General features: G+C 35.4%; 1 protein-coding gene across 3 annotated transcripts in view; it reads right to left on the bottom strand.

The window, feature by feature from the left end:
- Nucleotides 1–5,509: 5,509 nt before the first annotated feature.
- RB1CC1 (RB1 inducible coiled-coil 1) overlaps nucleotides 5,510–22,989 on the bottom strand; it is an 84,033-nt gene continuing 66,553 nt past the window's right edge. For 2 of the 3 annotated variants that reach the window (XM_065628209.1, XM_065628211.1), the window contains 9 exons: nucleotides 22,287–22,446; nucleotides 20,149–20,257; nucleotides 19,789–20,029; nucleotides 15,976–16,027; nucleotides 14,587–14,634; nucleotides 9,987–10,045; nucleotides 9,125–9,261; nucleotides 7,510–7,580; nucleotides 5,510–7,150 (listed from right to left, as the gene is read on the bottom strand). In XM_065628209.1, coding sequence (XP_065484281.1) covers nucleotides 7,073–7,150; nucleotides 7,510–7,580; nucleotides 9,125–9,261; nucleotides 9,987–10,045; nucleotides 14,587–14,634; nucleotides 15,976–16,027; nucleotides 19,789–20,029; nucleotides 20,149–20,257; nucleotides 22,287–22,446 — 955 coding nt within the window. In that variant the 3' untranslated portion in view covers nucleotides 5,510–7,072. The remainder of the gene's footprint in view (nucleotides 7,151–7,509; nucleotides 7,581–9,124; nucleotides 9,262–9,986; nucleotides 10,046–14,586; nucleotides 14,635–15,975; nucleotides 16,028–19,788; nucleotides 20,030–20,148; nucleotides 20,258–22,286; nucleotides 22,447–22,989) is intronic. The other variant, XM_065628210.1, reaches the window with a different exon arrangement.

Below are 22,989 nucleotides of genomic sequence, written 5' to 3' on the forward strand. Positions count from 1 at the left end.
TATAAAAATCATGGCTCATCCTAAATTTTCTATGCAGTATTGGGTCCTAAGTGTAACAAAATTTGTCACGATGATTGCTAAGGAACTGTATCGACAGAAAGACTGAAAGTTCAAGATGACACTTGCAGATTATGAAAGAAAGAAGTAATTTGTCAGATGCGGAAGCACTGAGATTTATTTTTCCTTCATTTTTGCCAAATATGCTTATTATGGAAGTCTAATATAAGGCCGAAAAATGTGCAAGAACCTTGCAGATAGAAATTGAAATGTACAAAACTCAGCAGAAAATAAATTACAGATTTTAAAATCAACCATTATAAAAATTGGGGAGATTTTATTGTGTATTAGGTCTCACTCAAAGATAAATTCTAAAAGGAGTATGTGATTTGATACACAGATACAGTTGCCTGTCTTGTATTATACAGAAGGCTAGATTACAGGGTAAGAACTGACCCACACAGACTTCCAGTTTCCAGAGGTACCTGCAAGAAGTATCAGAAGTGTCAAATGGGGCATAGGTGCAAGGCTGCAATTTTTAATTCTGGTGCTATGTGCTTTTGCACACATTGTTTTGCTTTGCAACAGCAGTTCTCACATAATGGAGAAAACACAAATTGTGAGAGCACAGTAATTGAAAATATAAACCACTGTCCTTTGAAACAGCAGACCAAGTATCTAAGATTCGTCATCTCGGTACCAAAAATAGGCAGATGATCTGGAGACTCTCATGTCTTACCTAAGAGGCACATAGCAAGCATTCTGCTCGTAAATTGTCACCATAAAAAGGACAAGATTGCAATCATATGTGGAAGGTAAGGTTTTAGTGTAGAACTGTGTGAAAAGATGTGGAAGAGACATGAAAAGCAGGAAAACAGCACCTAATTAGCTAACTGAAAACTGCATCCTTGTGCATTTGAAAGCAAAATTCGACAAGTAGTCATAAACTGACATTTCCTAATTTTTCAGTACTTAAAAACTTAACCATTGCAAAATTTGAAGCATATGCATTCGTAGTATATACACATCAAAAGATCTGGTATTCTGGACTAGCCACAAATCAAGCACAACACTGTGTATGTACTTACACTTTACTGTTAATTTGGAAATTTTTTGCAAACTCTACAGTGTCCTGTTAGAAGGTCAGCAGAAACATATTTAACTGCATACATCATAGCTCTGGCAAATTATTTTTGCTTACGAAAGTAAGAGCTACAAACATAAGGATTATAAATACAATGAGTATTACAAGGTCTAAAAATAAAGGAGGGAGTTTTACTGCTTAGTTGTTTTGTTGATTAAATACTTTTAAAGGTACAATCTCTGAAAAATTATTCAGTCCAATTGAAGATGTCTTAGTATAGACCAAGAAAGGTTATTTGCAGCTTACAACCTTTTTAAAAGCATACAATTGATTTTAGGAAGTTGGTTTCAACTGAAACTAAATATATTTTTTTTCCGTGTCTAGAGTAGTTACACAAAACAAAGCTCTCTTCTGAAGTTCAGAAAATCGTCAATTTTCTACAATCTTATCAGGAACTTCTTTGCTAAATTCGGTATTCATCATAAGCTTTTTCTACTATTTCAACCATTGTTAGAAATACAACCACCATTCATAAGAGACATTGTAGTCGATTAATGCTGACCAGCACCATGCGAGAGGCATAGCTCAGCAGCCTCCTGATTACCACTGTAATCACATCAGACATTAAGCACTAACATTTCAACTGTATAAATTAATACAGGCTCAGAGATGCAAAGGTACTCAAAACTGACTGATTCTCCTTACACGTCAAGGATCTTTAAGCTCTTGTATTTGTTCTTTCTTGATATTTTTCCTACAGTGGCTACAGAAGCACTAAGCTTGTGTTAAACTCCAAAAAACCTGAAATGCTTGGTTATACAAAACCATAAGTGATAGCTCTGCAGCTAATCTTAATAAAAATAATAAATACATGGCCCAAAGGACTCTATTACAAGTATGGAATTAATGTACGGAACAAAAATTTGGTGTGTACGTGTCCTGGTTTCAGCTGAGGTAGAGTTAATTTTCTTCCTAGTAGCTGGTATAGTGCTGTGGTTTGGATTCAGAATGAGAATAGTGTTGATACCACACTGATGTTCAGCTGCTGCTAAATAGTCAAGGACTTTTCAGCTTCTCACACCGTGCCAGGTGCACAAGAAGCTGGAAGGAGACATAGCCGGGACAGCTGACCCCAACTGGCCAAAGGGATATTCCATACCGTATGACATTATGCTTAGCATATATTTTCAGGGAAGAAGGAGGAAGTGGGGGAGTTTCACATGATGGTGTTTGTCTTCCTAAGTAACCGTTATACATGATGGAGCCCTGCTTTCCTGGAGATGGCTGAACACCTGCCTGCCCATGGGAATTGGTGAACAAATTCCTTGTTTTTCTTTGCTCGTGTGCGCAGCTTTTGTTTTACCTATTAAACTGTCTTTATCTCAACCCATGAGTTTTCTCACTTCTACTCTTTTGATAACCTCCTTCATCCCACAGGGGGTAAGTGAGCAGCTGCATGGTGCTTTGTCGCCAGATGGGGTTAAGCCACAACAATTTGCTGAGAGTAGCCACAGAAATAATTATTTGGCAGCTATCATATTTCTTGCATTTAAAATTAAAAATAGATATATACAGTGAAAACACGTTAAAAGCTAGCATTTACCTAAGGTAATGAATTTTTGAGTGGAAAATTTTAAAATTACTCAAATTATACCATCAGTTTCAACTCAGGCTTCAAAACAAATGACTACATTGAGTATTTGATAAATTAGTTGTAAACTCCAGACCTTTAACGAAAAAGTCAAGGCAATTCAGCTTGAGAGGGGGATTGGACAAGACAACCTTGGGAGGTTCCTTCCAACCTCAACCATTCTGGCACTGCTTGAGTGTGCCAGCATTAAACCCAATTCTTAGCCAGTATTTGGAGTCTAGGGACAAGACTTTGCCATGCTCCTCAGTATTTTATGTGGATGCTGTTAATACAAGTGAGTGTTAATACAGTGAGTGCTAGAGGAAGTAACCGTTTTAATTTATCATCACTGCTTTGCAACTGCAGGATGCCTTGTAAAGTGATCTAAAGACATCAGTGACTTAAAATGCAGTGCTGAGCTCACTGAAGTTTAAGAGGCAAATGTAGCTTGAAAAGGCAACAGTTCTTGTATGGTGAATACTGTTTCCAAAATTATCAATTTGGCACTAAGAAATAATCCACTGTATTACTGTTTATTAATGAAAAATTTATAGAAATGAGTAAGTATTACAAAGTACTATTCAATTTTTGCAATAACTATTTACAGCCAATCTGGCTTCTAGTGCAAAGTCCGCAAAACAAGAAAGGATGCAACGTTAGGTCATGGAGAAAACTCACGCTGCAAAAAGGCACGGAATCATTTTGCAGAGCAGAAGGCAGACTTCCAGTCCTGCTTTACAACATATGTAAAGACAACTGTATTTAAGGAAAACTGTATACTTATGTGTAAACTGGTCCTACTCAAGGCCCATCTTAAGATTCAAATGAACCACAGCTGAATTCTAAACAGCACAAGCTCCCGACTTGAGACCTAGTGCAGAGCAGTGCAAAAAGCCACATGCTTCCCAGAGTATTTAAACGTAGCCTTCCAAAACAATGAAATAATAATTTTTAAAAAAGTGCCTTTTAAATTATCACAGCCTTTTTGGTTTAAGTCTTCAAGACGACGTCTGCTTTCAATCAATTTTCTCTACCATTCATGTTCCTTTTTGCACTTCAAAAATATAGTTGCGTTTGGCTAATGGCAGACTTTACAGAATAAACACATTAGCAGCAGCACAAGAGGCTTTTTTAGTAATCAGCAAGATTCTAACATTGAGCTGCACAAAAGAATTAGAGAAAACTCAGATCATCAAATTTATCCTCCAACTTCCCCCCACCCCTTCTGAATATGCTCCTCATCCAAATTATAGAGCTATATACGAAGTCTTATTATGAAGCGAGATGAAACACATACGTGGTGCATAACAAGCATAGTTTCAAGAATTAGTAAGGCTGTGACATGCAAAAAATATGTAAACTACATTTTTTTCAATGACTGTTCAGAATCATTACTGAACGTGTTAGGAGTTTGTTTGACAGAATTTCCATTTTGAATATACATAAAGATTATAAGATGAAACACATGACAAATATTCCTAAAACCCAAAGCCATTGCTAGTTATTTATATTTTAAAAATATGATGTCATGTAACAATAACAGATACATCCTGGCATTCTTTTAAGTGGCAGATATCAGCAGGGAAGGACTTTTTCTTCCCTTATAGTTTGCATTATAGTACTTTATTTTAATCAACTTATTTAGGTGCTTCTCAAGTTCACTTTCATATATTGCTCATGTGTTTCTGAGTTATATAAACGTCAGTCATGCCTTTGTCTATCTTAAGCTAGAAATCAAGCCAACTTTCATGGCATCATAAATCATCACTGCTACTGTCCACATAAACTTAAAAAAAATATATATTTTAGTCTGGGCAACAATGGGCTAAGACTAGAAAGCTCAGGGTTTTTACAACAATGGAAGAATGTATGACTTTTTTTTTTTTTTAATTCTCAGAACTTGAGTTCTGTACTTACTTCTGCACTCCAGGTGACCACCCCAGAGTCTGCAACAAACTTCATGGTACATCACCCACACATAATAGCAAGACATGCAGACCTTAGTCCTTAACAAGATTAGAGTATCAGAAAAACACTAATTTTTGGATGCCCCCAAACAAGGGCAGTTTGTAGCTGCACAGCCCTGTAGGGCCATCATCAAATCTGCAGTTTTATCCAACTTGGAAGAAGTTGACAACCACATCCTTTTCTTTGTGGAGAAAATTCTGGGCAACCTTTTACTTATCTTTGAAGTAGGATATTAAAAAATAGAAGAGTGGGGTCTTATGCTGTAGTGCTGTGTTGCACATTGCTATGCAGATCCATTGCTGCTACTCAAGGAGTAACTGTCCTCCCAGAAATGGAAGGACTCAGTGACTCTTAGCTAGGCCTGGTGGCTTCTGAGAGATAATTAGTCCCCGAAGGACAAATAATATTCAAAGCAGTAGGAAGATTATCCGAGGCTGGCAAAAGTTTTTCGTTGGAGTAAAAGATATCAAGGTTTCTAAACACTCGGCATACTAGAAGGAACGAACCCTGCTACACGTGCACATTCTTAAAGCACTTGTGACTCAGTTGACTAATGGACAAGACAGCATTCAATTTGCAGATAGAACTGAATTCCCATCTAGTTGAAGGTCAAAAAGTCAACGATAGAAAAAAATCTTGCATCATGATTTTTTTTGCTTTAAACTTGTTCTATAGATCCATGCTATTTACATATTTGACACTGGGCAGTACTTAACAAAGGGAGTGCATTTTTTTGCTAAGTAATTTTAAAATAAGTCAGTACATCAATTAGCAAATTTAACAATCAGGTAAAAATGCAACTTGACAAAACGACATTCTGTTTTCCAGAGATCAATTGTTTTAAGATTTATTTCATCAAAGGTGTGATACAATTACAAGCCCATGCATTTCATAAAAATCTGAACTTAAATTTGTTATGTAACAAAAGTTTAAATAAAGCATATACAGAAGTTTCTGGGTATTCAAGTGGACTGGTTAGTCTGGAGGAATATTATTTGCAACATATGGGCAGAAGCATTGACATTTTCATGTGATCTTTTCTTTATCTCTTTTACTCCTCCACTCCACACCTTCTGAAGATAAATCACAGTTGAATAACTCTATGGATTAAGTCCTAGACAGACATAAGCTCCTAGTTGAATCCTGAGTTTCACTTTCCGTTGGCTACACATTTATAGTACATCTTTTCATACTGTTATTAAAAAAATAAATTAGACTACATTTTTAAGATGCAGACAGTTTAACTATTTTGAAAAATGTCATTTATCAGTTTAACTTGCTGACAAAATTAGCATCTCTCTACTAAAATTCTTCTTTATCGTTACAAGGTAATTCTTGTAATTCCTGGATGCTGTTGAATATTAATGCCTCTTGTAGAAAATGTAGGTATTTCTATGTAATGAAACTGCAGAGAAATCAGAGAGAAGTTGCAACAGACTAACATGAAATAAATATTATAGATAGTATTTAAAGGCACACAAATACTTCGAACACATACAGTTTCAAATCTTTATTGTTTTAAAATTCTACATGTCTTTTACAATTACAATAATTTGTTACTTAAATGACTCTTGTATGGTTAATGTACAATGAGTTTTTTCCTGAAACTCAACCATGAAATACAATTTCATCAATATGATTTTTCTAAATAGATTAACACAAGATTTCTGTCTTGCTGGGAAGAACAAGTGCTTCACGTTGAACAAACAGCATAGGTGTCTTCCCTTCAGAATCTGTGTGATCAATCCATCGAAAGTGCTTTTGAAGATTGCAGATCTAACTGCGACTGATTTTCAAAATCAGTCTATCAAATTACAAGGTGTTTTTTTAACGTTAAAGAGCATTTTCATGTAATGAAACAAGTTGCAGTAGTTATTTTTATTCATCTACTGAGGCAAACTCATGTTGAAGAAAAATTATATGATTATCTGCATGCAATGAACACTCCTCTTTAAATAGTTGATGAATTTTACACATAGAAAGAACCTGTTAAAGAGTGCAAGTACTTTGATAATGATTTCACAAAAGGACGTATGCTGGTAATAATGGTAACTAACATTTAACATCTACATACAAGCTAATGTATATTTAACAGGCAATTAACATGGCTAGCAAACCATGTTTCATGTGGTTGCCCTTTGAGAAAATGAACTCATTTGGTCCACACTCCTAAAGTTATCTGGGTAAAAAATTGGTACAATTAGGGCCAGAGTTTTTGATGAAATTCTTGTTTCTAAAATGTGATCCGTTAAAAAGTAAAAGCAGTACATCCATGACGTATCTTGTCACATGACCTCAGTATAAAAAGATGGCCTGGTATTTGGAGCGATGAACGAGCACTGAAGGACAAGTCAAAAAAGAATGGAGACAGAACGAATTAAAATTTTATTGTGTTATACTTTCTTGTTCCACGGTACTGCTTTCACTCTGTAGAATTTTGTACCCAAAGGAACTTTAAATCTGTTTTGTGCCTACAAAAGAAAAAAAAAATCAAATTATATTAGAAATGTGGGATTATTCCTGTGACTTTTAAATTTTTAAGCAGATACTAATCCCCACCCCTCAGCATTTATGAGACCCTTTGGAGTTTGGCAAGGTTCAGGGCACTATGGACACAACTACCCAAGGTGCTGCTTCACTTAATTCTTTTTTCTAGTTCCCCTTCTCTTGCTGTTCACTGACTAAAAAACAGAGCAGGAATTGAAGAATCTAAGACAATTTTCATCTCTCTTATTATGTAGAGACTACTTTTCAAAACTGTTACAAACATTAGATCTGATTTTCTTCTCAATTAATTTTATCAGCTGATTTTCCATTCCAATTTCCTTACCTTTTTTGCCTGGCAATATTCCTTTTCCATTACTTTTCCTAGCACCCAAGGTCTCCTAGATGCACCTGAAGCTAAAGAGACAACATATTACATTCAATATGGTTAAAGATTATTTGCTAAAAGGATTTCATTGAAAGCAGAAATTCTTCAAAAAACCTTTTTTTAATAAATTAATACAAATTAAGTAAGTTCCGATGTTGAGATAAGTCACTGCCATTTTTAAACAAAAACTTCGATTTTTTCAGTTTAAATTTTGTTTTCAAAGTTAACATTAGAGAAGACAAAAGCAAACCAAAACTGCAATTCACTTATTGGTTCAAAACTATTCTAGTCAACCCAGCTCGACCTTTTGGACTGATTTAAAGCGAGAATTTCTTGAAGTATTTCGAAGGAAAGAAATCCATTACTGACCTTACTGAAACATTCAGTTATATTTCTGTATTAGTGATGGAAACTAGTTACTTATAAATAGTAATTTCAAAGCCCCGCAAGTCTGCTTGTTTTGCTCCAGTCTTTGAGAGCAGCCAATACTGCTCAGAAAGGAGAAAAGTGAAAATCCTCAATAATAAACTAACACGTCAAAAGAGCAACAATGGGCATAAATACACTTTCAGTTTGTGTCCATTTCTGTAACAGCAAGGAGACATCTATTTGTCTTGTATTCCAAGAAATTATATCCATTTTATTTGCTTTGCACTTTACTATCACTAATCACAGTATGAAGAAAACATCAAAAAAGATGGAACAGCTCACATATGAGCTCCATAATATTAACATCAATCCTTTCCTAAACATGACTATTTAAGACAACTTGTATCTAGTGACTAGAACGTGAGTCACTTGAGAACCGGAGCTTAAAATTTCAATCACTCAAGATTAATCTGGCTATTGATAATGGAGCAGATTCTGCTTTACTGCACACTCCCTACCAATCAGTGCAAAGTATTCATATCTGGCCTGAATGCTCTACAACTAATATCTAAATTACAAATAAACTTCAGGTTTTTTTAATTTACTTGTCTGGCAGACTTCATTGATCTAACAAAAATGGTGAGAAAGATGCAAGGTCATTTTCCCTTGCATTTGCAGATTGAAAGCTTCCATACCCCAAAGATAAGAGACAGTACAGAAACCATGAAGTCCTCAACCAATTTCAGTGTTGTCAAAGCATTAAACATGCTCTTAATGTAGGCAAAGACAACCTATGATAGCCTAAATCCCTGACACTTTACTGCAGGTGGATTGATACAGAATTATTAACTAGATATGTACACGTTTTCACCATAGACAGGTTAACATACACTGGGTGTGTGTAAAATCGGCATCTCTCTCTCTTTTTTTTTTTTTTTTTTACGGCTTACTTTGAAGACCCAGGTATTTTCCCTTATTTTTCCAAGCTATTAACATCCATGTACATTTCTGGTTTAAAATATTGTGCCTTGAAAAATGTTTAGTGTCAAAACATATAGCAAAAGCTATAAAGCTGACAGGTATCTATATTACATGCTGCTCATATTTATCACATGTGCATTTATAAAACTGCTTACTAAATGTTAGAAAGTTAAGAGTGTTATTTGTAGAAGGAGAAAATAATTGGAAGTAATCTGACACTTACCACACTCACCTGGTTTGAGATCCAGTGCAGCAAGAGATTCTGAGTGTAAGAAATATAAGGTTGGACTAACAGTAAACAATACATAGTTGTCATGCCTTTCATCCAGGATGATGAGAACCAGATCACCAACCTGAAAACTGGAGAAAAAGAAATCAAGGAATTTCACTAAAAAAAAAAGCAAAGAAGCTTAAAACTACATTAATTATACGACAATTTTTTTTTCCAAATACTGCACGGGTTGAGACTTAGTGGAACAGCAGCACAGATGTTTGTAGTTGTTATGCCAAATCATATGCATTTTACATTTTCTGAAGGCAACACAAAACTTCTACCTTATAAAAAGTGTTTTTGAAACATTTTTCTATATCCATCAGCTTAAACTATCGTTTTCAAAAGGACAGTTTTGCTTCAAAATATAAACAGAAATACCTAACAAAAGACTAAGGTTTCAATTTTATATTATTTTTATTCAGCAATATCTACGGCAATGATTACTGTAGCAATGTTTACAACTACTCTTAATGTTTTAAACTGAAGTCAAATTGAACATGGAAAAATACAGCAAAATATTTAAGTCCCATGGGTATTATCCTCATGAATTGTGTAAAGAAAGGCACAGAATTCAAGAAAGCCATTGACATGCAGAAGCCAGAGAAGCATTTTTTTTCTGTTAAAAAAAAGGTTCATAATATTTGCTTTATGCTCAACTGGGATGGGTCAATAACTGACAGCTAAACTATAAAGATGACCTATATATCTTTTCACCACAGAGGAAGAACAGAAGAATTGCAACATTCCTTAACTACATACTTATTACTGAAGGCATAATCATCTGTTTATATGAAAATTAACATGTACTTACTCTCTAATTGCTATTTTTTCAGAATGTCTTGAGGACACTGATGACATGCTCTGAGACATCTATAAAAAAGAGAAAAGCTATGAAGTATTGGCAAGTTATGATGAAATGTACACTGTGGGTAACAAAATGGTTAAGATAAATCACGCATTACTGATTTCAAACAGTGTTAGTTCTTGCAGATCTTATATTAACTCCAGAAAACATTATACCTTTCTGTTATCCTGTTCTGTAGCAGGTTTGGTTAGTTGGTTGTGGTTTAGGTGTTGTGTTTTGTTTGTTGGTTTTTTGTTTGTTTTTTAATAGATACCTTTGATTGTGAAATTTCTTACACAACTGACTTCTCACTATTTAAAACTGAGAAGTGCTTTCCAGATCAGTGCCAGTGAAGATTTGTTCTGAGCAGACAGAAGACCTAATATACAGCTGCGCACTCCAACAAAGAAGCCACTGGCTTTCTGAAAAAGGCTGCGGGTGAAACACGTTTATTGCCATTAAACTCTGGATGTTGAAACTTGATTTGGTCTCTCAGTTTTACTATGGACAGTCACATAATATGAAGTTTTTTGTAGCAGATGGAGCAGCACTCCCTGGAATAAACCCGGAGTCAGATTTACTAAGACCAAACAAAGGTTCAATTACATAAGAATGTGGACATAATTCTTTTCTCCTATATGCACTATATCTACCTTTGAATTTGTTTAAATTAACTAATACTGGCACATGAACCAACAGGATAAAGTAGATCGAAAAATGAACAGAAGTGTACATACACTTTCTACAGTAACTGTGATAGTAAGAAATGAAATGGGTAATGCTACTTAATATCTACAAAGGGATACATAACACACATACAGGCTAACAGAGAAGCTGATGTAATGCCACTCTGGTCTTCAAAAAGAGCAAGAAGGAGAACCCAGGTAACTATAGACCAGTCAGCCTCACCTCCATCCCTGGGAAAGTGATGGAACACCTTACCCTTGGTGCCATCTTAAGGCATATCAAGGATAAGAGGGTCATTAGGGGCAGTCAACATGGCTTCACCAAGGGGAAGTCATGCTTGACCAACCTCATGGCCTTTTATGAAGACATAACGAGGTGGATAGATGATGGCAGAGTGGTGGATGTGGTCTACCTTGACTTCAGCAAAGCATTTGACACCATCTCCCACAGCATCCTCACAGCTAAACTGACGAAGTGTGGACTGGACGATTGGGTAGTGAGGTGGACTGTGAACTGGTTGAAGGAAAGAAGCCAGAGAGTCGTGGTCAATGGGGCAGAGTCTGGTTGGAGGCCTGTATCTAGTGGAGTGCCTCAAGGGTCAGTTCTGGGACCAGTATTCTTCAATATATTCATCAATGACTTGGATGAGGGAATTGAGTGTACTATCAGCAAGTTTGCTGATGACACCAAGCTGGGAGGAATGGCTGACACGCCAGAAGGCTGTGCTGCCATCCAGCGAGATCTGGACAGGCTAGAGAGTTGAGCAGGGAAAAAATTAATGAAATATAACAAGGGAAAGTGTAGAGTCTTGCATCTGGGCAGGAACAACCCCACATTCCAGTATAGGTTGGGGAATGACCTACTAGAGAGCAGTGTAGGGGAAAGGGACCTGGGGGTCCTGATGGACAGAAGGATGACCATGAGCCAGCACTGTGCCCTTGTGGCCAAGAAGGCCAATGGCACCCTGGGGTGTATAAGAAGGGGGGTGGTTAGTAGGTCGACAGAGGTTCTCCTTCCCCTCTACTCTGCCCTGCTGAGACCTCATCTGGAATACTGTGTCCAGTTCTGGGCCCCTCAGTTCAAGGACAGGCAACTGCTAAAGAGAGTCCAGCACAGGGCAACGATTAATGGAGTGGAGCATCTCCCTTATGAGGAAAGGCTGAGGGAGCTGGGTCTCTTTAGCTTGGAGAAGAGGAGACTGAGGGGTGACCTCATTAATGTTGATAAATATATAAAGGGTGAGTGTCATGAGGGTGGAACCAGGCTCTTCTCGGTGACAACCAATGGTAAGACAAGGGGTAATGGGTTCAAGCTGGAACACAAGAGGTTCCACTTAAATTTGAGAAGAAACTTCTTCTCAGTCAGGGTGACGGAACACTGGAACAGGCTGCCCAGGGAGGTTGTGGAGTCTTCTTCTCTGGAGACATTCAAAACCCGCCTGGACACCTTCCTGTGTAACCTCATCTAGGTGTTCCTGCTCCGGCAGGGGGATTGGACTAGATGATCTTTTGAGGTCCCTTCCAATCCCTAACATTCTCTGATTCTGTAAATATATACATTTCATTACCCTTTGGTGACTTCCTTAGAGAATTCATAATTGCCCTGTAGAAACTCTGATTAAAGGTCCTGCAGTTTTTCCATAGGTTCCTACTTCCTGGGCCATTCATACATGCCATTCGAATCTAGATTTCTCATATTTGAAGTTCAGCACATGATTCTCCAGCTGTTCTTGTTACCTACAGCATATTTCCTATTGTCAGTCTTCTCACCCTGGAAACAGCACCAGCCCATCTTAACACGAGGTTGAAGACTATTCACAGCTGGCTTCCTTCATTTCTTCAAAGAATGACTTCAAATTGAATATAGTATGACACAAAAAACTCTCAACTTCTGAATGACATTTTCAGTAGTTTTTTTTATGGAGCCCAATTTTAGATTTTTTTTTTTTTAATTAGAGACTAGATTTCTTTTACTTATTCACACTGTACTTTTCTTGCTTGAAAAAGTTGCAGCTAACATGAAAGTTGTCAAATTCATGAACAATTTAAGCAAATTATATGCAAGCGTCTGAGAGTTCCCTTTAGATGTTAAGACCAAAGTTGTTCTGTTTTTTAAAACTGAAATAAATGTTAAATTAAAATGCAAACTAGCTTGATTTCTGTGTAATTAATTTATAACTTCAAAGAAAAACAGAAAAAATTAGAATATTATGAATATTTACTTTAAAACTCAGTACATAATATTTTATTACTAAAGTTCTAATAGCCTTTAAATAAAAGAAAATGTTACATTTCTCAATAATTTATCTAAAACAACAAAAATCCTATAATAACACTCCTCATAGTAAAAGGAGGTCCTTTTTATCTCTTATTGCTTGTGGAGGTAACCCACAAGTTTTGCTGCAAAAGCCAGTGACCTGAAATTTTTTTCTTTTATTGTGCAGAACCCCTTCTGGGTTCCTTATCTGAAGCAGCTGGATATAAGTAAATATTGGTATTTAAGTGTTGATGTATATTTCTGCTTTAGGAATATACTGGGAAGCAGGAGGGGAGAAGGGAGGATGAAGAGACAATAAATACAAATAGTTTATTTTATCTATGAAATGACCAATTTATAAGGAAGAAATTGAAAAGATTATGTTCCTATGCCCATTTAGAAACTAACTTTGAATTGCTTTAGACACCCATGAGCTACTAAGCTCTCCTACATGGCTTGGTATTAATGATAAACATAAAATGTTTGTATTTGTCTTGTGCAATGTCATGTTTTCTTCACTTTCATTTTACTTTGAGATGACAAGAGATCAAGAGTTCAATTCAGGAAGTCTACAGAGAGGTTTAGAAGACTGTCCAGAGTGTTTTGAGTTTTATTGTAACAACTACACCGAAATACCTTTTGTGCACTTCATTGACATTCTGAATAAAAAATTCCTTTTATAAAATATGCTTTTAGATGTTGTACAGTCCTTTCTTAGGCTCTGCAATAGCAGGGTTATTTTGTACAAGTTTTAATGTGGAATGGAAAGTATTTGAAAAAAATGTTCAATTTCATACCTAAATATGTAGCAGGAATAAATTATATAGTAAATCTCAATCCTATCCCAGACAGAAAAATGGGAGAAACTTTTCAAATACTTTTATTATGAAATGTAACTTGTAACTACACAGATATGAGTTCCTACCAAACTCCTAGATATCATCTGTCACCTGAAGAAAGTGAGAACTATGGCCAGTCCAACCAAAAAACTACCAAAGGATGTGTCTGTTTCCCATACACAGCAATTTTTTTAAGACTAAAGGTTGAGACCTACTAGCAAGGATGAACTGTGGACAAATAAATAAATAAATAAGTAAATAAGGATCCACAGTGCAGGAATCAAGGGAACTCTGTTACTATATTATTTTTCCTTCCATAAGAGTTGACTGTTATTTGAGGGTTTAAGACAATGGTTGTTTGTATTTCCAGTTGCTAAAAGTTTCACACCTTTCAAAAATGACAGGTGCAGTTTTCCGAAAACAATCTCTAATTGCTAACACCCCTAGTTACGCAAAATGTGCAGGAATATTTACATTCTTGTAAACCAGCCTTCAATCTACTGTTGTTGAAAAACTGAGCCATGGTGCCACTGGAATTAAGTGCCCACACCCCTAGCCTGGATGGTCTCTGTTCTTTGGGAAGAAGTCTCTTTCTGTGAATCTCTTCCATGAGAAGACTGCTAAGTTGAGTTACCTCTGAAAGGTTATCAGGTTACTTATTTGTCACTTGCCTTAACACTTAAGACGTTAATAAAAATCACATTTTTAGATTTTAATAAACATAACATTTGTAAGCTTTTCTTATTTTTCATGAGACTTAAAACAGGCATTGCGCAAATACTTACCAATCGTTGATTTAATCTCTTATTTTCCTCTTCTTTCAACTGCAAAGTCTAAAAGAAAAACTTGATTAATTAATACACCTCACACAGTATAAACATTTTCAAAAAGTTTTGATATGACCACAGCCAGACTACTTATACAATATACCCATTTACTACAGCTTTCGGTTTTAAAACAATATCAAAACATCTTTCCAAAGACATGTAAAAAAATCTGAAATGTAGCAATTACCACAGTGCTACAAAAACCAACTGCTAAACTGTGCTTATCTCCATAGTCATCCTTGTCCTTAAGTTAGAAAAATATTTCACTGACAGAACAGCAAAAGAAATGTAATATGTTACTATTTTATAGCTTCCACCTGTGACAAATCATTTGTAAGCAGATGACAGAATAAAGCATGTAAGTGCTTCTTGTCAGAAACATCCAGACACTTGCATCATACAGTGCCACAATCCATTAAAAGAAAACATTCCTGTTCTCTAACTGATCACAGATTTTTGTCTAAGTGATCTTAGAAAGTTGAAAGGTAAAGACACTTTTTTTTTTTTTTTTAAGTCAACTTTGAAAAGACAATAAAAATGAAACTGGAATGAAGTTAGACACAACTGGATAGTTAAAAATCACTAGAATCTGAAATATTCCAGTCTAACTGTTAAGGGTTAATCTAGCCTTCTACCAAGAAAAACAACTTTTATTTTATCAAAAAGGTTCAATTAGTCAGTGTACAATGAAAGCTATGCTCAAAATAAAAGTTGTAACAAGTGAAAATTTAAAGTATATATCTGGGAGAATCGGGGGGGTGAGGTATAAACTTGCAATTCTAGCCTGTAGGCGGATAACAATTACTTCAGAAAACTGGAAGTTCAAGCACATTCATAACAAGTGCTATTTCATTTTTTATAGAAGCAATACTGTCAAGATGATAATGCACCCCAGCAGAATTAAAATTATTCAAGTAGTAGCAGCTTAAGAGGAGAAATTACCTATTTCCAAGAAAATCGGGTAAATCAATTTTAATTCCTGTCCGGTTGCTTTGGACGCCTTAATTTGAAAAAATAATCAAAACTTTTTTTGCTACAGAAATCCCCCAGATCAACGACCTGTCGCTCCTAAGAAACATTACACCTGACTCATTCATACTGAAGCCTACATATTCAGAATAAGCAAACTTTAAGCTAAGTCAAGTACAATGTATTAATCTTATTTTTAATTACTTTAACAAATTATACTGGTCTGAAATGAGTACAATGAAAAAAAACATATCCTGAAACGATATTTATATGCCTTGCAGATACTGTATTGCATCAGAGTATATAACTGACCACAGCACAACTTCACAAATACATGTTAGTACTTAGTTGTAATGCTTAACATCACAATCTACTCACTCTTTCTAACAACATTATCCTCTGTTTTTCTTCAGACATATGGACATTTTCACTAAAAGAAAAAGAAGAAAATGGATAGGGTAAAAATATAATTTTTTTTCCATGGTCAGAAATTATATTTTCCACCTCCTAATCTTCACTCAGTGATGAGTGCCATGTATTTGCTAGCACAGAGGGAATAGCACAGAAAGATACGTTTAGAATCAGCATCAACATTTCTGGCAGGTTTTTGGGGATTTTTTTTTTTTTTTTCCTTTAAACTCAAGACGCTGCTTTGTTGCAACAAGCCAGTGAGTTTTCAGTCACTGATTAGTTTACGAAGTTACATGGGGCCATTTCTGCATATTTTGCATGATTTTCAAAGCATCAGGATGAAAGATACAGCTCCAAATGCTTTGGCAATTAACCTTTGATATTGTGGTTCAGCTCTGCTACATCATATTTTCCTATTCTTTGCAGTTTAAAGGCCCTGGCACTCTCTGGTAGAGAGACATTAATGCGAATTTGCTAATTGTGCCCATTTATCTGTGAGATAAACTGAGTACATAGAATTAAAATATATTTTTAAAGGCAGATTAATAGGGAAGAAACAATATATTTTGTAGTTCAAGCTGATTTGGTTGGGAAAAGAAAATGGACAAGTTTTTGGACGTTGTAGTCCATTCACCTAGTCTAACAAAACATGCTACAAATCCAAGCAAAATGCCAAGTAGAACTAACGGATTATAGTTAAGCCATGCTAATCATTACTTCATTTCAGTTAAAATGCTGTTTAGCTCTTATGTAATATGAAGAAGTCAACAGAAACCTGTAATAATTTCTGCCTATTTATTACCTGACTTTTATTATGTTGAAGCAAGATTTTTTTGTTCCCAGCCTTATCTTTCAAGTTTTTTTGTAAACTTGCTCTGAGAGTTAGAACTAGAATGATTACTGTGAAAAAATAGTTGTTCTTCTAAACACAGGGTATTTTTTTTCTATCAGTGCATGTTTAGTTTGGTAAGCAACAACTGTTTTCATCCTTCCTTCCACAAATTATTTAGTGCACTGGGTGTATTATTTGGGGTTAGGCAGCGTCAGTTGTGATGGGCATTGATTAAAGGGAGTGTAAGCATATCTAACAACTCTGCTTTTGATTCTCTGGCAAAACCTCATTCCACTTGTGTTTCCCAGTCAGGTTGATTACTTCTGTGAGAGGTAAGTAGAAGTCTGGGAGAGATCATTCCAAAAGCTAATGGCACAAAAGTGAGAAAATGCATTGGTTGCAATTGCTTAATGATCTTCCCTCCAAAAAGATTCTAGGTAAAAGTGTAGCAGCCAGGAGCTTACAGTCAGTTACTCCACTTTCCTTTCAACAACGGGAAAAATTTGCAAACCATTTGAAGTAGGCGATTCGAAGACACAGCCAGTTTCTTCAGGTAAGCGTTCTTAGTGAGCAAAAAGAAACCTTTAATCATACTAGAGGTATAATGAAATTAATCTGAGGTTCTAAGCTTTTTTCCGTGCAAATGAATACGACATTACACTGTACAGTTCTGAAGCATAAATCAGACAGGTACTTTGCGAAGCTTCAGAAATAAGAGGAAAACAGGAGCATATGAGCTTTAATTTCATTTTAAATAAGATGACAAGATCTGTCTTCCCAAAACATCTACTTGAACTGAGGTAACTAGAACAAAGCAGGCTTGCTGTTTATTCAGAGTAACATGACACAGCCTGTGATATTTCATAAATAAAAAAGTATATAGGAGAATTAGGAGAAGAGAGGAAATCTGACAATGTGAACATAACTGATGTATTAAGTCTATTAAAAAACTACTGCAGGTGTAAAAGCATAAAATAAAACATGGCATGTGACTGTTGATATCTAGAAGCTCCTTCCAGTTCAAATCCAAATTTCCTCAGACACCTTAGACCTGGTAGAAAAGAATCTTAAAATGAGCATTCCCAGCATAAGAGAATTAAATAAATGCAGTCTTCTACCACAGGGAGGTAGAAAGTGTTAGCATGAAGAACAGTTCTCACTAATGAGTAAAAAAATACTGACTGTTGACTGTTTCAGTCTTCTTAGGCTGCTATAGCAGAAACATACTCATACTGTAGATTTTTAATTTTTTCTAGTTTTCCCCAGTTTCCGTATGGAGTTAAAAAAACAACTGGAATGCCCTCGACATTCACACTTTTTTCCTGAATTCTATCCCAGTAATCGGTTCTGAATGGATTCTCATAACGCTCTAAGCATGATAACAGCAAAGTATCTTCTAGTAATGAGTCCTATTTTAATGCACACATATCATGTGCTATTCATTTTGTCTTACTCTAGTCAGAAAGTACACATAATACAATGTGCTTGTTTTAGTACAGAATTTTTAAGCCTAAAATCCTACATTTGTTAAGAGAAAGTTATGAAAACTTTTAAGAAAATTGACAAAAATTAGTATTTTTGCATCTTCATAACACCTACTCTTGGAAAATCAGATAGTCTTTACTGTTCAAAAACCTCTACAAAATTACTTTAGGTACATTTAAAGCAAGAATCAAGGCTCTGAACTTGATGTACATTTTCACATAAGCCAGTATTGGGGGAAAAAAAAAAACAAAACCCACAAACACCTGCAGTAGACTGGATTCCTGACAACAACCAACAGGACAACTTTGTACCAGTCAGAATTGTTTAAGTTCAGAAGACTTCAGAGTCACGTACTAAGACCCGATCACAGTCTACTAGCTTTACATGTAGACTCTTAACTTACTAGGCAAGGCATTATATGCCAATAAAAAAGTGCACTGCTATTGTAGGGCACCCAAAATAGAGAATATAGTAAAGCTGATAACTGCAAAAAGACTCTCTAAGTTTCCTCTGATCTCTATAATCGCCTCAGTATTTCAAGCACAGCTTCAGAAAACTACCTGCAAACTAGCCCTTGCCTAAGTAAACCTCCATAAAAAAGGGTGATAAACAATTAAATGTCTGTGATATTAATCTATTATTATTTGAATCTGTTGTAAATCCAGATTATCAACCAGATGCAAACACAAACAAACCACGCTTAAGTGAGAAGTTTATTTTGAAGTTTGTAAGTTGCTTGCCCTGGTTATTTTCCTCAAGTAAGAGTTTAAATCATTGCAGTTCATCCCCAATCCCATCACGCCTTCTAGTAAGTCAGCAGTACCTCACACCTGACAGTACTGATGATTCACAGATTATACAAACAAAGGGATGCCAAATACCTGTCTTTCTCTCCAATAATACAAAACATCGATCTATCAAGGCCACTTAATCAGCCTCAGTCCCATTACTCACTTTGAATCCTGAGGATTCAGCCTAATGTGTACCAGGCATCCCTATCGCCCCTTCCCCTTTACCGAGGAATGTCATTATGCTGTCTTACAGCAGACATGTACATGAACAATCAAAGATTTTTGTTTGTTTGTTTTCAAATGAGACCCAGACACTCTTCAGAAGACAGGCCAATTAACATGCAGCCACCCAGCTCACTCTAGGCCACTATTAAAGTTGTTCTTCTCCCATTTGACTAACATTCCATATACTTGGGTCTACTTTTTTCATCTCATAATTGGGAAGGCCCAGTGTCACCTTTAAGTTGCATACTTCTAAGTCATCAAAAACACATTTCTAATGATTGTGACACCACAATTGAATGCATAATTTTAAAATAATACTTTCAGCACAAACATCAAAGTCAGAAAGAGTGTTAAACGTGCTCATTTGTACTTTGCAACACCCAACAGCACACATTTAAAGAACAAGAGTATGCTTTGTGTATTTCTATTACAATGCCCCATACTTACTGCACAGCCATCATACTGGTTTCCATGGTGGAGTCCATCCTCCCTTCAGCTGCAATGTCAGACACCAGTCTGTCAGTGTCAGTGGGAATATCAGCTGCGCAGGCTCCACAAGCTTCTGAAGCTGCCGCTGAGTAGGTTGATGGAGAAAAATTACTACTTCTCAGTTTAACGACTTCTTCTTCAAGCTTTTTCTTCTCTTCGAGTAAGCGAGCTCGATCTTCAGAAAGTGTTTCAATCAAATCTATGACACAAGTAAATAAAAATTCTTTTAATAACAGCAGCACTAAGGATCATAACCAATCTGCAGCAAATGGAATTGTCCTAATAGAAAAACTGAATATTTTTTGGAACTTTGCTTACCCTTATCCTTTTCTTGCTGTTGTGTTAGCATTTTTAATTTGTCACTAAGATCATTAATTATGTTTTCTTTTTTCATTTTTTCTCTTGCCAAAACAGTGTTAAAGTTGGTCTGAAAACAGAAAAAAGTATTACTGAAATAACAAATGTACTGTATAAATGTAATGTAATATATACCACAAGAACAAAAAAGTACAAAAGATACACATTTGAGTTACTTAAGTTATAATTAAACAAGGAAACAAACTTGTTTACATATTACTTTGGTGAAGAGATAACTCACCTGGACATTTTATTTTGAGGTTTCGCTGTAATAATTTTTTTTTCATTTTTATTCCTCCTGTTCTCTCAAGCCCAATATAAACATGTAGTACAATTATAAAGAAATCATCATTAAATAAAAAATAATTTGTAAGTTGTTTTATTTTTTTAAAACACAATGCTTTCTATTCCAATTAATGCATCACAGTTGCATGTTTTATACTAAACCCAGTTACTTTAAGGATTAAAATAGTTATTAAATCCGCACTGTATCATGATATGTTACATGTAATATAAAATATCATTACCAATACACTAGAATAATACACTAGAATTGCATTAAAAGAAGATTTCAAGTCATGCATTAATACCTCAGTGAACAATTAATGCTGAAGCCACACAGGAATAAGAAGCTAACATAATCCTTCTGTATCAGTTTGACCCATCTTCTTCTTGAATCCTTCTAAAACCTTTATGCCCTCACCCCACCTACTCTTACAGTTGTGCCAAAGAGACAGACAAAAACTACCAAGAACCATCTAGTAAAAGGATATTTTAAATTATAATTTATCTTTTTTTGGTGAATTTTAAGATCCAGTCATGATCTGCACCTATCAACTCTCAGTCTTAAAATGCAAGCTATTTAGTGGGCTGCACATCCTACATAGCGCTGCACAGCAGCTTTGGGTAAATGCCTGCATTAACAAAACTATCATGCACCACAAGCATAAGTAATGCCTCCAAGTTTACTAAGAAAAAAAAAAAAACATGACATCAAGGGTGACATTTAATAACCATTGAACTTTTTTTTTTTTAAACAGAAGGTTCCATCTTTCACTGAGATTTGCTGTTAATGGCTCAGAACCTTCCCTTCCACACTCTGCTGCATGAATGAAGAACATTATTAGATAGTGAGGAAAATGGCATGTAAGGCAGATTCTGATGGAAAAAGAAATCTTACATTACCCATGTTATGTATAAAATATCCAATTAGATATACTACGTAAGGCTCACTTCATATTAATGTCTGTAGTCCAAAAATTCAAAAATATTCCTTTCTTTATAACTATCTGCAACTTTCTGCTGTCTGCATCAAGTGATTCACAGTATTCATTCACCAAGCTGGTTGATCGCTACACTGTCTCTTTGTCCTTATTTGATCTTACTATAGCTAAAGTAAGTAGAGGTGCTTAAACCAGAAAATCCTTTCTTAGTGTTTAAATGCAAAGCTGTAGATAATAGCTGCTACTAAGAGAGATTTAATTTCAGAACTGAAAACTCATTTACAAAAATCCAAGAGACTCAAGATGTTTCAGAAGGAAAAAATGTGTGGATACATGTATAATTATTAATCCAGTGCAACATGATTTTGTATCAAGGTGTGGAATACCTAGTGTTGTTAAGTTTATTCAGTAAAATATATCATTTGTTTTGAACCTCAAACAGCACCTGCCCAGGCTAATAAAGTTCAAAAAGCCATTAAGTAGCATTCCAAACCAATTAGCATTCCAAACAACTAATCTTGTGTTGTCCACAAATTTTGTGCGGTTAACTTAAATGATACTTAACTGTTATTTTTCTGGAGTTCAATAGATTAGTTGATAAAAATTTACAGCATTAGCTTAACAAGATAAGCAAAAGAGAAAAAAATAAAAAAATCAATGTGGATTGTCCAGTTCACTAAAGGTGAGATTTTTAAACTTTTTTTTTTTCTTAAGTATCGGATTACATTAACACATCATATTCTGGCTCCACGTAACAGTGCAAATTTAGAGTATAAATGTTATGCAGAAAAAAAAATCCTCAACTTCAAACCAGCAAAAGAACACATAATTGTCGTGGGAACAAAAGTAATTTTAATAGAAAAGAATCAGCTTTACCTGCTGTTCTGCAGTGAGCGATGTTCTGATGTTCTGCATTTCTTCATTCTTTCTTTTCTCTTGTTCTTCAAGTTGCTCCAAGAACTTCATTTTTTCTTCCTGAAGCTTCTCTTGAAGTTCAGCAACCAAGCTTGATTCAGCAGATGATTCGGTGGGAGGACTTAAAAGAAAATGTTTAGGCTTTAAATTTGTAGCATACGCAGAGCCCCAGAATACATGAAAAAAGTGAAAAGTCATTAAGTTTGTTTTGAGACTTTTTTTCAGAAATGCTTAATAAATACAGTATTCCAATTAAGTCATTACTAATCTGTAATTCTACTTCAAAATCATGAGTATCTTACCAAATTCTTACTCTCAGACATTCTGGTTTTTAGTGTACTATACTGGCTCTAAATTTGAAGTTTTATTGAAGGGGGAGGTTTTCGTTTTCACTTTTCTAACACAACAGAAGGTGTGGAAAGTGGTAAAAAGAGGAACAACGATGATCAACTCCCTGAAGATTCTTAGTACGCCAAAATGCAATGCCTCCAGAACTGTCACATAATTAAAGCAATACATTTGATGCTAAGGAATCCGGATACGACACTCAAAACTGTCGGCTGCAGAATTTGGAGAAAGAGCAATGATCATAACAGAAAGAAAAGCATCAACAACTTTGCGGAGAAATATTTTTAAAAGACTATATTATTTTAATTTCTATTAT

The sequence above is a fragment of the Caloenas nicobarica genome, chromosome 2, assembly GCF_036013445.1.
Source record: "Caloenas nicobarica isolate bCalNic1 chromosome 2, bCalNic1.hap1, whole genome shotgun sequence".
Lineage (NCBI taxonomy): Eukaryota > Metazoa > Chordata > Aves > Columbiformes > Columbidae > Caloenas > Caloenas nicobarica.